We start from the raw sequence: 15,759 nt of genomic DNA, 5'->3' as shown, positions 1-15,759 counted from the left end.
GCATAAGATGTTATGCCATCTTTCTTTTAATAGCCCATTTTCACCAGAACTAAATAACTTTAATCCTAATCTAACACCATTTCCTACTCATGTTATTTTTAACTTTTAACCTCATTTTTAACACACTCTGGTGGAAATGTATATAGGATATAAGAAGGTTGTTCTTATTTCATGTTGGATTGTGTTTTTCTAAATAGCAAGCAGTGTTTAGGAATAGTGACATGGACTTTTGTGTATTTGTATATGCATACTAGGTTCTGATAACTGGTCCAGCGGACACCCCTTATGCAAATGGCTGCTTTGAGTTCGACGTATATTTTCCTCAAGATTATCCCAGTTCACCCCCTCTTGTGAATCTAGAGACAACTGGTGGTCATAGCGTGCGATTCAATCCAAACCTTTATAATGATGGCAAGGTAATGTAATTTTGGCCTTTTGTTTCTAATGCCAAAGTGTTGAAACCCAAGGTTCTTTGTAATTTAAACAAAAACTTTCTTTTGGTTATCTCCTTCTGAGAGTTATGTGGCTTTCTTCGTGCTTCTCTTTCCTATATGCAAAGATTAGCCTGAGGAATGAGAGAGAGAAGGAACCAAAAAAGGCAGAAACAACAGTGTTGAGATGCACTTAGAGTCTTAAGAAGTTACTGAGGGACTAACTTACTCAACATATCCCTTGGCCAGTTGAGAGCTTTCTTCACTCAGGAGGTAGTAGAGCCAAGTGTCTGTCTTTGCCTCTCACCTTTTTTTACTTTCTGTACCTCCAATTCCAGTTATCTTTTCACAAATACCTCAGGATAGTTGAATGGCAAAAGCATGGTCTTGTCAACTCTGTATTCCTTTTTTGCGTATCATCATTTTTTTTTTTTTTTTGCTTTTGTAGCTATCCATGTTTTTCATGATACATATAATTGTAAACTTATTTTTGACAATTTATGTTGAAATGTTTTATATTTTCTTACAAATAGGAAGATGCATTCTATCTAAAAGGGAAGTTGACTAAGAGGTATAATAAGCATTTCATATGGCAGTAAAACTATTAAAATTAGATTTAAAAGAACAATCATCACTTTTCAAAGTAATTTTGGGTAACTTGATGGAATTACAGCAGTGAATTCCATGCTGGAAGTATTTCATGTTTAAAAATTACTAGACGGTCAGAAAAAATGTATAGACTTCACAAGGAGACATTTCTTTGATGATATGAGAGAAGCAAGTTTTTGAAGTTGATCTGGTTTATTAAAGGTGGATTAAGTTTTCCCTTGGTTTTGTCTTCATCATAAACTTAAATCATAAAACTGGGATTTGTTTTATGAGTTTATTGCAGGAGATTTAACCAGAGATAAATAAACCTTACTTTATTTTTTTTTTAAAGATTTTATTTATTTATTCATGAGAATACACAGAGAGGAGAGAGAAGCAGAGACACAGGCAGAGGGAGAAGCAGGCTCCATGCAGGGAGCCCGATGTGGGACTCGATCCCAGGTCTCCAGGATCACACCCTGGGCTGAAGGCGGCGCCACACCACTGAGCCACCGGGGCTGCCCAGTAAACCTTACTTTAGTGGAAGAGCGAAGAATAGATATTTTTTGACTGAACTGAAAAGAAGATATGGCAATGTTGGCTTTACTCAAGAGAGAGACTAGAATCTGAATAGAATTTAAGTGTAAAATGTTAAATTTTACTTAAGAAATTACTTCCTTAAGACGTAATGGTATAGGGGCGCTTGGGTGGCTCAGTTAAGCATCCATCCAACTCTTGATTTCTGCTCAGATCATGATCTCAAGGTCGTGAGATTGAACCCTGATTTAGCTTCCACACTGGGAATGGAGCCAGCTTAACATTCTCTCTCTCTCCTCTCTCCCTCCCTCTCTCTAAAAACAAAACAAAACAAAACAAAACAAAAACAGACTTAATGGTATAGGGAAGCAGATAAGGACCTGAGAGTTGAATATCCTGATTTATATAGTCTTTGCTGTATTGTACACTGGTAACATTTAACCTTGGATTCTAGATCTATAGATAGAGGTAAGAATACCTGCCTTCATAGTCACAGGAATGCTCTAAAAATCAAATGTCTGACAGTACCTTAAATAATAATATACAGAGCTATTCAGATATAAGTCTCTTTAAATTATTAATACAACTATATCCTAAATGAATTAGTGTATTTTGCATTATTTCAGTCACAGAGTAATCGCAAGAATAGCAAGGAGATGGACTTCTCTGCTTTATTAAGGACCACTTATTTTCCAAATCAGCTGCCTATTATATGAAATTATTAGTTTACAAATATAGATAAAATGTCCCCAGATCTGTTTTTTCCAGAATGGCCTCTTGACCTCTCTTTGGCAGATAGTTTGAGTTCATTCTTGCTGTCTGAGTGAACAAGTATCTGGGTTGTAAAATTTGTTCTGAGGAACCCAGAAGATCCTCAGGGGCTTTTCAGGAAGCTGATGGGGTCCTCCCCTTCCAACTTCATGTTTATGTGAAGCTAGGTTTTTTTTTTTAATATTTTATTTATTTATGATAGACACACACAGAGAGAGGCAGAGACACAGGCAGAGGGAGAAGCAGGCTCCATGCAGGAAGCCCGACATGGGACTCGATCCCGGGTCTCCAGGATCACACCCTGGGCTGAAGGCGGCGCTAAACCGCTGGGCCACCCGGGCTGCCATGAAGCTAGGTTTTATCTGTATACTTCAACCAAAACAATATGTTGTAACAATTGAATATAGAGGCAGATAGGGAAATCAAGATTTCTTCTATTAAGCCATATCCATTTTGAAAACTTAAAAAATTTTGAGAGAGATTTTTTTTAAGATTTTATTTATTTATTTGAGAGAGAGAGGGAGAGAGGGCACAAGCTGTAGGGATGGGCAGAGGGAGAAGCAGACTCCTCACTGAGCAGGGAGCTTGACTTAAGGCTCCATCCCAGGACCCTGATATTATGACCTGAGTCCAAGGCAGACACTTAATGGACTGAGTCACCCAGGTGCTCCAAGGGCAGTCTTTTTAATGTAAAATGGTACTACTTTTCCTCCTGAAATTTTTTTTTGGTTTCGCAAAGAGTTATTTTTCATTAAAAAATACATTATTTGTATTAACATGTAATAGTTACTGATTCATTTTTCATTATGAAGGAATTATAATGCCATACAGATCTTGGATCACATCTGAAGATGCCAACTTGTTCTTATTGACTCTTAGTGTTTTGTTGGGGTACATAAAACAGATACTCTGACGTTATAGCATTTCATTTTTGCTTCTAGTTGCAACAGTTTGCTTTTAAAAAGCACTCAGTTCTGTTATGCTTTCTTCTCTTCTTCCTCAGGTGTGTTTAAGTATCTTAAATACGTGGCATGGAAGACCAGAAGAGAAGTGGAATCCTCAGACCTCAAGCTTTTTGCAAGTAAACACATTTCTCTGAGTTTTACTTAAAAAATAAAGAACTATCTATGTTTTTAAAAATTTCTTTTGGTGACCAAGAATAAACATAGTAAACCAAAAAAAGCTATAGGTGAATAGCTTATAGGTGAGCAGTTAATACAGTGGAGTCTCGTCTGAAATTTAGAATCTTAAGACATAAGATGAAAGTTGCACTTTTTCAAAATTATGTTTAAAAAAATCCAAATAAATAAATATTTAAAAAATCCCTAAGTTGCCCTTATGCTATGGTGCAAAAAGATAACGTAAGACTGATAATTTTCTCCTATCTCCCAGTCACTACCGGGCTTCAACTCATGTGAGTAGAATTTAATAAACTACTAGAAGTACATTTTCTTCTACACATAATATGATTTTTCTGTAATCTCCTTAATAATGGGACTCATCTGAGGCTCTGAAGCACTGTCCTAAAAGTCATAAAACTTGGGATTTGTAGTTCTTATTTTGCAGAGCATTTGACACACACATTTCATAGTCTTAAATTTTGGAAATTAATTTCCACATCCACTTAAGCACATAATATGTTATATAATATCCCATCGAATGCTTTTTGTTGATACTTTAACTTAATTCAGAGTCTCAGTAAAGAGATAGGTAAGCATATTAATAATATGGATTAACTTTTTTCCTTGTTTATTGAGGAAGCAGAAATAAATCATTATTGCTCATAGTAGTTCAAACTCACAGTTAAAGTTTAGTGTTTAAGGGGTGCCTGGGTGGCTCAGTCAGTTAGGCCTTCAACTCAGGTCGTGATCCCAGGGTCCCTGGATCGAGTCCTGCATTGGGCTTCCGCCTCTGCAGGGGGTCTGCTTCTCCCTCTCCCCCTGCCTGGTGCTCTTGCTTGTGTGTGCGTTCTCTCTCTCTCTCTGGCAAATAAATACATACATACATACATACATACACACATACATACATACATACATGAAAGGAAGGAAAGGAAGGAAAGGAAGGAAAGGAAGGAAAGGAAGGAAAGGAAGGAAGGAAGGAAGGAAGGAAGGAAGGAAGGAAGGAAGGAAGGAAGGAAGGAGAAAGAAAGGAAGGAAGGAAGGAAAGATAGAAAGAGAGAGGGAGGAAGAAAGAAAAAGAAAGAAAGAAAAAGAAAGAAAGAAAGAAAGAAAGAAAGAAAGAAAGAAAGAAAGAAAGAAAGAAAGAAAGAAAGAAAGAAAGAAGAAAAAGAAAAGAAAGAAAGAGAAGAAGAGAAAATTCTTTCGGATGTCACTTTTTTGGTTTTCTGAAAAGGCTTTGCAGCATCCTCATGAACTAAGAAAATAGTATCAATAATTTTTCCCTTTTTGTTAATGTCTAGACCAAGAAAAAAGAAGTTACATGATTCTTGCAGAGAACTGTTTTCTTACAGTTACTAGAATATTCCTCCCAAGTAACTACTACTACATTTTAGAAATGATTATTTGATTCTAGTCCAAAAACTTTGAAATATTTTTTATGTGTATTACTCTTGTCAAACTAAGCTTATGATGAGTTTTACTACAAAAGGAAGTTCAGAGATATTCTGTTTTTCATGAAGTAAATTAGTGTTAGCTGAGAATTGAAGTTTTTGTTGAATTTATATAATTTTTAAAATAAATTTATAATTAATTTTCAAGGTTTCTTAGTTTAAAATTTGATTTGATTTTAGCTTTTATATTGCCTGTATACCTAATATATACAGAAAATCTTGTCAAATAAAGTAACTTAAGCTCAAGGGTATATGTCTTACAAGTTTGGAAACTTAAGTACCCATATATAAAAATTATCCTTTCTATACATTTCTTTTAGGGGTTTTCTTGTCATATATATAGTTCACAGAGCGAGAATTAACATAGTAGATATAGCATTTGTACACTTCTGTTCACTTAATATTAGAGCATATCCATTTTTCTGAGTTGTATTTTTATAATTTCTAATTGCTATTAATAATCTTTTGAGTTCATATACTATAATTGAACTGTGACTCCATTATTGACTAAATATTTTACTTGTAATTTTTTTAGTTTTATAAATTATACAGCAACTATATGATATTCTCTTTATTTTAGATAGTTTCCTGAATCTAGGTTTTCAGATCTGTTGCAAATTGACTTGGGCAGGAGCAAGTCGGCGCTCTCTTTTCTGTGGCAAAAGTGAATAGCCTTGTCTTCCTCCAGATCTTAGGGGGAAGACTTTGTCTTTCTCCATTGAGATCATATTATCTGTGAGTTTTTCACAAATTCTCTTCATGTGGAGCATATACCTCTTTACTCCTGGTTTGTTGAGTATTTTTATTTATGAATGGATGTTAGATTTCATCAGATGCTTTCTCTGCGTCTGTTGAAATGATTCTACTATTTTTGTTTCTTTAGTTTATTAATACAATGTATTATATTAATTTTTGGATGTTAGATAAGCCTTGCATTCTGGGATAAATCCACTTGGTCTCTTGGCATATAATTCTTTTTATATATTACTGGATATATATACTGAGGATTTTTGCATCTGTATTCTTTAGAAATATTAATCTTTTGTGAGGTTTTATTAACATTATACAAGAAACATGCATGTAAGCAGGAACACATTGCTCAGTATCCTCTGATACTTTCTTCAGGGGCAGACTAGAGAGGCTCAGGGAAGATTATTTAATTTCTTCTTGGTTAGATTTTGGGGGCCACTGTTGTTTTGCCTTTTTTTTTTTTTTTTTAAGATTTTATTTATTTATTCATGAGAGACACAGAGAGAGAGAGAGAGAGAGGCGCAGAGACACAGGCAGAGGGAGAAGCAGGTTCCATGCAAGGAGCCGGATGTGGGACTCGATCCTGGGTCTCCAGGATCACACCCCGGGCTGTAGGCGGCGCTGAACCGCTGCGCCACCGGGGCTGCCCTTGTTTTGCCTTTTTATTTATCACATGGGCACAAAGGATAAAAGCACTCTAGGAAGCCCGGGTGGCTCAGTGTTTTAGCACTGCCTTCACCCCAGGGCTTGATCCTGGAGACCCGAGTCCCGTGTCAGACTTCCTACATGGAGCCTGCTTCTCCTTCTGCCTGTGTCTCTGCCTCTCTCTCTTTCTCTCTCTCTGTCTCTCATGAATAAATAAAATAAAATCCTTAAAAAAATAAATAAATAAAAGCACTTTTGCCAGAATGAAAGTATTCCACAGAAATTTTTTTTTCCACAGAAATTTTTTGAAGGTTATATACAATTAAAAACAACTCCAAACTATTTTGAACAGTGGCAAGCTTTAATAGAATTGCTTGGTTTCTCTGTAGTGAGATTCTTAAAGAATCATGGTTATTTGTATAAAAATATCACATATTGTATTCTTAGGCCATAGGTCTTATATCCAGCAGTAACATAGTAATAATAGTCTTAACTATTAGCACAATTTAAAATCAAAAGTCTTATTTATATTATATACATATATTCATATTTTTATATATATTTTATAACTATTTTTTCTTAAAATGGAAAGTTATGGAAATCATTCATTGTTTTATAGTCCTCCTCATTATCAGCATAATTTTCCAGAGGCAGGTACTTAACTATTTTAAAAGGCTAAAAGCATTTTACTAATTGTTTCCTTTACACCAAAGATGTTATTATTTCTTAAAATATAATTTCTTGTTGCAAGTTAATATTTTGGATTATAAACTCTACTTTCTTATGCTTGAAATATCTGTAATAAAATTTTAGATGCAACATGAAAATACAGGAAATCAAAAGTTTAATAACTCTTAAACGATGTGGGGCAGAGGGAGGCATATAGAAAATCAGTGTATATTCTGAAGAATAAGTCACAAGAATGGATAGTGGTAGGAGTATAGTGACCAAATGAATATATAAAATTGTAGGAGACTTACTGCTGACTACTTAAATAGCCTAGTAGAAGACCACACAACAGGGTTAATTTTTTTGTTTTGACACAGATAGTAAAAGGAAGCTGGTACATGGTTTTTTATTTGGTCAGTTCTGAACTAATTACAATGGAAACTTCTTGCACTTTTGTGGATACTAATATAAAACTAAAGAGGAGAGGGACTGTAAATTTAACCCATGAATAAAGGTCTGTAACTCATGACTTTGTTAAAGGATCAGAGGATTGACTAGGAGTTAGTGACCCTCCATTACAGAATGAAAATATAACTGTTTATTATTAACTTAAGTATAGCTATATATACAATATACTATGTTATGTAGTAAATGTTTTCCAGTTAATTACCAATTCAGTGTCAGTTCATGGGGATCCCTGGGTGGCTCAGCCGTTTAGCGCCTGCCTTTGGCCCAGGGCATGATCCTGGAGTCTTAGGATCGATTCCCGCATCAGGCTCCCTGCCTTGAGCCTGCTTCTCCTCCCTCTGCCTGTGTCTCTGCCTCTCTCTCTCTCTCATGAATGAATAAATAAAATCCTTAAAAAAAAATTTAAAAAAATAAAAAAATGTCAGTTCATGTTCTGAGAAAACATTTTAGGCAGATGTAGCTATGATAAACAGTATTTTTTTGTTTGATCCAGGTAGTACTTTTAAGTTTCGTTGATCAAAATGGAACTCATGCTGACCGCTTTTTTGCAGGCATCTGTTACATAGGGTAAAAAGACTTTTATTTTCAGAGTAGAAATAATTTTGTTTTGTATTTTACTTCTTCTGGATGCATGCTTTGATTTTTACTGAAAGAAAGAGTAGCTACTGTATATTAATTAAATTTATTTAGTGAGCACTACTACTTTGCTGCCACAAAAGTTTATTTAATTCTCACAGCCAATTTTTATGTAGGTGCTGTCTTCATTTTACAGATGACCGAAAAAAGTTGTGAAGGGTTAAGTTATTCTGTCTACTGTGGTCTCTGACTTACATATTATACATTGTTCTCAGAGCTAGATAACTTTTAATATTTAAAAATCAAGTCCTTTTAAAAAAGAGAAATTTTTTTCTTTTCAGGGATTTATTAATGTACTGTTTTTTCATTCCCAGTTTATGGCTACAGTAAAGTGTGCCATGAAATAAAATGACTGAACAAGTCAGATAATCCAATGCTCCAGAAAATTCCATAAAGTAAATATTATGACTCCTATATTGTTGAGTTCACTGAAAAAAAAAAAAAAAAGAGGCATTTGTGTACTTCCAAAGTGGTATATGTTTTAAAATGCACGAGCACCTGAGTGGAGCAGTTGGCTAAGCAGCTGAATCTTCATTTCAGCTCAGTTCATGATCTCAGCGTTGTAAGATCAAACCCCACATTGGACTTTACACTCAGTGCAGAGTCAGCTTGAGATTCTCTCTCCCTCTCCCTTGGCCCCTCACACTTGTAATGTGTCTCTAAAATAAATAAATAAATCTTTTTTTTTTTAAAAGGCAAATACGAGATACCTTTTAAAAAGTATTTTCCTTGGAGTAAAAATAAAGATTGCCTCATGCCTAGTTTTTTTCTTACAAGTGAGTATTAAGAGTGCATGGTTAGCATTATGCTTTTTGAGAATCAGGGCAGTGCAAGCACAATAATATTTAAATTGGCGTAGGATGTTTATAAACAAATGGGTTTTTTTTAAGCAGTTTCAAGAAATATATTTTTTTCAAGGATTCAAGAACATAAAATATACAAATACTATATGAGTCTACTGTACCTATTTTAATTTTACTTTTAATAATACAGTATTTCAGTGTCCTAATGATTAACACCCATTTTATGGTGATAAAAATATATGGAGAACATATTAAAAGATACGGTTTCCTAGTAATAAAAATGTCCCATTATAGCTTGTCTTTATTTCTTTGTTCCTCAGGTGTTGGTGTCTGTTCAGTCCCTTATATTAGTAGCTGAGCCTTATTTTAATGAACCAGGATATGAACGGTCTAGAGGCACTCCCAGTGGCACACAGAGTTCTCGAGAATACGATGGAAACATTAGACAAGCAACGGTTAAGTGGGCAATGCTAGAACAAATCAGAAACCCTTCACCATGCTTTAAAGAGGTATGTTCAATAAAATTAATGAAACACTTTATTAAAGACATTATAGAATATAGTTTGTTAGTATTGTACTTGACTATATTTAGACAATCTGTGGTATACTAAACTATACTTTTTAATCATAAAAGATAAGTAATAATATAAATAGAAGCGAATTTTAAAACCCCCTACTTTCTAAAAGGCATCTGACTATATTTGGGGACAATTTTTAAATTTCTTATTTTTAACAGTTAGCATTCTACTAGCAAACTGTCTATTTTATTAAAATAGTCCTCATAAAAATAACTCTTTTTTATTAGAGGTCAAGGTACTTTCTACATTTGTCTTGCAGATAGAAATTTTTCCCTTAAACTAATATCCATGTGTGAATATCGAAAAGACCTCTTCTTTCCTTTAGGATAAAGTTGAACTTAGTAAGTTTCTGAAACCTGTCTTCATATTCACAAGTACTTTTTATTTCACCACATTCTGAAAAGGGACTATTCCTGTGGTTAGTTGTCTCTCCACAATCTTCCTAAAATATGATTGTATTCTTCATCCGTGGTATCAAACTACTTTATCACATCTTATTTTAACTGTATTGTGAAACATGTTTCTTTTTAAAAATTGCTTTTCTTCATCATCAGTTTCTTAAATTGTACTAGACACTCAACATTTTAGAGGAAAAATTGGCATGTTATCTGCCAGCAAATTGATTTTTAAGCTAACTAAGCAGTTATGTGTGGCTACTGTGTAGCATTGTACCTGAAATCCTCCTTATCAAATAGCAATGATGAGTATACTTTGAAAGAATGCAAAAAGATCATTTCTTCTTTCACTTTTGTTATTACTAAATGAATTCACACTTTGAATGATAAAGTTGGGTTTTTATTTTCACAAAGGCTTGAAATTTACCTTGAAATTCCATGGGAAATCACTTTTCTTCATATTACTGGAAATACAAACAAGTATTTCTTTGTGCTCTGAAGTGTATTCTGCCCCTTTTCAAGCTTGAGTTACTTATTTTAAGTAATTCATTTTGCACCCATATTGAATGTCAGCTGTTCTTAGGCACTGCGCTAAGGTACTCAGAACTCAAGTGCACTGAAGAAATTCATGCTATGAAAGGAGAATATAAGTTTTTCAAGGGCAGAAACTGACCTTCTTTTAGCCTTAAGATTCAAAGAGTGAATCCAGATATATAAACTACTTGATAAGTCTACTGGATTGTACTAAAGTTATTTTAACACTAAAACTGGACTCTTTTTTTTTTTAAGATTTTATTTATTTTTCATGAGAGAGACCAAAAGAGAGGCAGAGATAGATACAGGGAAAGAGAGAAGCAGGCTCTATACAGAGAGCCCTGTGTGGGACTCGATCCCGGGACTCCAGGATCAGGCCCTGGGCCTAAGGCAGGTGCTCAACTGCTGAGCCACCCAGGCGTCCCAAAACTGGACTCTTGATTCTTCCTTCCTTCTCTCTTTCAGTAAAAGCACCATCATTTAAGCCCTAAACTTTTACCACCTGTGACTTGATTCTTTTCCTAACATAACACATTCAGTGTAATGACAAATCCTGTTGGGCTCCATTCTTCAAAACATAATCAAAACCGGTGGTTAAAACCATCTTTACCATGACTGACCTATTTCAAGCCACCATTACCTCTTACTTGGACCGTTAAAGTAGTTTCCTCACTGGTTTTCCTGCATCCAGTTTTGTCCCTCTACAGAGATTCTCCACACATAATCTCATCATCTCACTCCGCTGACTTCGCATTATATGAAGAAAAACCCCAAGTCCTTACCATGGCCTACAAAGCCCTACCTTGTCTAGCCCCTGCCTTCTTATTCTTCAGCATTCTAGGAATTTAAAGGCTTTTGATACTGGATGTTAGGATGTGCAGCAACTGGAACTCTGATGCACTTCTGACAGGAATATAAATCAGTATAGCCTCTTTGGAAAACTCTTTTGGCAGGATCTGATCAGCTGAATATATGCTGAATGACTAGCAGTTCCACTACTTGGTATGTGCTTCATAGAAATTTGGTACATATTGAGTATAGAGAATGTTCATAACATTATTCATAACTGTCAAAAACTAGAAACCGTTCACTTGCCTATCAACAAAATCAATAGACATAAGCATAAGAAGCCAGGCATAAAAGAGTACTTTTCATTTTCATGATTCTTTTTATAAAAAGTTCAGAAATGAGTGAACTAACATGCTTAAAGAAGTCAGAATAGAGAGACACCTGGGTGACTCAGTTAAGCATCCAACTCTTGATTTCAACTCAGGTCATAATCTCAGCATTGTGAGACCAAGCCCTGAGTCAGGCCCCGTGCTCAGTGGGAAGTCTGCTTAAGATTCTCTCTCTCTCTCTCTCTCTCTCTCCCCACACACCTTCAAAAAAAAGTTTTTTAAAGAAAAAGAGGAAGTTAGGGTAGTGTATACCTATGGATGAGAATTATCGATGAGATAATCTTTGAGGCACAAAGGGGACTTCTGGCATACTTGATAATGTTCTGTTTCTCATCTGAGTAGAGATTACATTCGTGTGCACTGTGGGAAAATGCATCCAATTGTACATGTGATTTGTGTACTTTTCTGTATATGTTGAACTTCACTTTTATTTATTTATTTATTTATTTATTTATTTATTTATTTATTTATTTTCACTTTTAAAATGTATTGAAATAAGCGTGTAAGTATTTATACTCAGTTGATGTATAATTTGTTGGTTCATACATAAACATTTTTTTCTGGAAGAAAAACTGTTAACATAAGGAACTCACAGTTGGGGGGTGACTTTTATAAAAAGCAGATAAGTATAATTTGAAGCGATCATTTTTCTTCCTTAGAACCTAGCTCACCTAGCTCTCAAGGGGCACCCCTGTTATGAATGCTTTCCTGATTTTCCCAATCACATGTGACCCTGAATTCCCAGGGGGGTTTTGGTCTTGTTTTTGCTTTTCTTTGTTTTTTCTTTATCTTATTTCATTTCATTTTAATTCTAGTATAGTTAACATACAGTGTTAATAGTTTCAGGTGTACAGTATAGTGATTCAACAATTCCATACTTTTTGTTTTTTAACTATCTTTTTTGGTGTGCTCACCTATCTGGTTCTGTGTTTGTTGTGGTTCTTCGTGTCACGTTATGCCTTACTTTTGTGTCCCCATAGGCATCAAATGCGGCAATTGTTAAATGTAATAATAGTACCTTACTGCTATTTTATATCCCTTCCCAATTTTTCCTAAGAATACTTTGTAGGTATTACTGCCCATTTTTAGGGAAGATAAGCTTCTTGGAATATAATGGTTCACCTAGGATATAGAATAGTATTTTTTTTTTTTAAGATTTCATTTATTTAGGGATGTCTGGGTGGCTCAGCGGTTGAATGTCTGCTTTTCGCTCAGGGCATGGTCCTGGAGACCCAGGATCAAGTCCCACATCGGGCTCCCTGCATGGAGCCTGTTTCTCCTCCCTATGCCTACCTATGTCTCTGCCTCTCTCTGTGTGTCTCTCATGAATTAATAAATAAAATCTTTAAAAAAAAAAGATTTCATTTATTTGAAAGAAAAAGAGAAAGAGCACAAGCAAGGGGAGTGGCAGAGGGAGAGGGAGAAGCAGGCTTCCCGCTGAGTAGGGAGCCTGATGCGAAGCTCCATCCCAGGACCCTGAGATCACGACCTGAGTTAAAAGTAGATGCTTAATGGACTGAGCCACCCAGGCACCCCCAGAATAGTATTTTTTAACTGTTACAGTATTTCCAAATTGGTCTAATTTCTCACTTAAATTTGTCAGTAGACTCCTACTGCTTATTATACAGGAAGAAATTCTGACTTTTCCAAGAGAATTTTTAAAAATTCCGTATGCAAACCACAATGACTTCAAGGAAGGTTAACTTTGGAGCACCTGGGTGGCTCGGTCATTAAAGCCTCTAACTCTTGGTTTCTATCTCAGGGTTGTGAGATACAGTCCCATGTGGGGCTATACACTGAGCCTGGAGCCTGCTTAAGATTCTCTCTCTCCCCTTCTCCCTCTACACCTCCCCCGTCCCCCACAAACATCCACTTGCATGCAAGCTTGCTCTCTCCCTCAAATAAATAAACAAGACAAGTTAACTTTATAAAATACAATCCACACTTGTTCCCTCTCTCAAATAAATAAACACCCTATCTATTTATAAAATACAATCTTAACTATAAATTAACCAGAAGATAAAATTAAGAAAGTAATAATAGTGCCTTTTTTTATGGCTCTGTTCTTATTTCTGTATCAATATCTTTGACATTTGTAATGTCTTTATTTAGGTATTTTTGTAGAGTTCTGTTTTAAAGGTAGAAAATTTGACAGTTTTTCTCTTGTCAATACTTTCCTAATTATTTTCTCCTGGCTATTTATTTACAGTGCTTACCTTGGTATTGCATTATATATGTCTTTATCCTCTCTGTGATATGATTAGCTGTTTGAATGTCTGGTTGCTGTAGATCTGGGCATTTCAAAACATGTCTTCTGATATCATTAGCCTGATTCTTCCTTGTTAATGTAAAATTCACTAAATTGAGTTTTGTGGAGACAAAATGATTGCAATTGTCTTTTAAATTTCATTTCTTTGTAATGCCACTTATTTTGTCTTCTAAATTCTGACCTGAACACATTTTGTTCCCTTGGTTGTTTTATTCTTAAGGTTATACACAAACATTTTTACTTGAAGAGAGTTGAGATCATGGCCCAGTGTGAGGAGTGGATTGCAGACATCCAGCAGTACAGCAGTGATAAGCGGGTAGGCAGAACTATGTCCCACCATGCAGCAGCTCTCAAGGTGAGTGAGCCTTCCTAACAGGAGCCCCTTGGTGGCTTTGGTCAAAGAGTCCTATATTCATTGGTAGAGCCGTAGTCACCAGTGGTAAAGGAATCAGAAGGATTCAAAGAAACATTTATTTTAAGTTCAGAGGCCTAAATTACTACCCAAAAGTCTGTAGAAAAGATAGATTAAATTTGACAGCGAGTTGACACTTCCTGAAAAGGATGTTGACAACAACGTGTGCTCTGTGAATGAGTTTTTGTTCTTTTCCCTTTTGTCTTTTGCAGTTTACTTTTCAATCTACCCAAGGTCCCCACCACCAGTTCTCCACACCAATGACTCTGGCTCCCCTCTCTGTTCCCATCTCTCCCCTGCAGGACTTTTTTTTTTTTTTTTTTTTTTAATTTTATTTATTTATGATAGTCACAGAGAGAGAGAGAGAGAGAGGCAGAGACACAGGCAGAGGGAGAAGCAGGCTCCATGCACCGGGAGCCTGATGTGGGATTCGATCCCAGGTCTCCAGGATCGCGCCCTGGGCCAAAGGCAGGCGCCAAACCACTGCGCCACCCAGGGATCCCCTCCCCTGCAGGACTTTACCGTCACTTTACCTCTTCTGTGAACTTACTGCCATTCGGTTGCAGTTTAAGTTTCATTTTATGGAAGCCTGCCTTGCCTTAGATTACTTGAGTTTAAGCTTGTATAACACTGTCTATCTATGAAAATACTCACTTGGGGAACCTGGCTGGCTCACTGGAAGAGGATGTGACCCTTGATTTCAGGGTTGTGAGTTGGAGCTTCAAGTTTACTTTTTTTAAAGTTTAAAAAAAATATTTTTTAATAATTTTTTTAAAAAGCTCTCATTTCACTGATCTAAATGTTTGTCTTTTCTACCACAGTTTTCATTTGTAGAGCTCTGGTTCCTCCTCTTCTCATGCTCTTCAATTCTTTTAGCGTATTTTTTCTTCCCCCTTCTGAATGATTATATACCTGATGGATTACATTTTGGCCCTCAGGGCCATTTTATTCTCTTTCTCTCTCAGTTGTATCTGTACTCTTAACTTTGGCCATTTAGTGTCTTTCTTTTTTTTTAAGTGTAGTTGACATAAAATTTTTATGTTTGCTTCAGGTATATAACCTAGTGATTCCACATTTATATATGTTACAAAGTCACCATGATAAGTCTAGCTCTTTGCTTTAAAGGCCATTCGCTCTTTTTTTTTTTTTTTTTTTTTTAAGATTTTATTTTTTTTAAGCAGTCTGCACATGCAACATGGGGTTTGAGCTCAGAACCCTGAGTTCAGGAGTTACATGCTTCTCCAGCTGAGCCAGCGAGGTGCCCCAAAAGCCATCTCTCTCTGTCTCTTTCTCTCTCTTTTTAAAATTTATTTATTCATGAAAGACACAGAGAGATAGAGGGAGAAACAGGCTCTGTGCAGGGGGCCTGATGTGGGACTTGATCCCAGGACCCCAGGATCTCGACCTGAGCCAAAGGCAGACCGTCAACCACTGAGTCATCCAGGCGCCCCAGCCATTTTCTCTTTAAACAACTTTTCCAACTATTACCTGGTTTTTGATTTCTCAGAATTATATTATGGCAT

At 35.7% G+C, this 15,759-nt stretch overlaps 1 protein-coding gene across 18 annotated transcripts in view; it reads left to right on the top strand.

The window, feature by feature from the left end:
- Positions 1–15,759, top strand: part of BIRC6 (baculoviral IAP repeat containing 6) — a 230,898-nt gene that overhangs the window by 210,378 nt on the left and 4,761 nt on the right. For all 18 annotated transcript variants that reach the window (XM_072770594.1, XM_072770588.1, XM_072770595.1 and 15 more), the window contains 4 exons: positions 255–416; positions 3,331–3,408; positions 9,191–9,379; positions 14,045–14,179. In XM_072770594.1, coding sequence (XP_072626695.1) covers positions 255–416; positions 3,331–3,408; positions 9,191–9,379; positions 14,045–14,179 — 564 coding nt within the window. The remainder of the gene's footprint in view (positions 1–254; positions 417–3,330; positions 3,409–9,190; positions 9,380–14,044; positions 14,180–15,759) is intronic.

The sequence above is a fragment of the Canis lupus genome, chromosome 12 (assembly GCF_048164855.1).
Source record: "Canis lupus baileyi chromosome 12, mCanLup2.hap1, whole genome shotgun sequence".
Lineage (NCBI taxonomy): Eukaryota > Metazoa > Chordata > Mammalia > Carnivora > Canidae > Canis > Canis lupus.
Note: the sequence above shows the minus strand (reverse complement) of the source record. Positions and strands in the feature narration are given on the sequence as shown.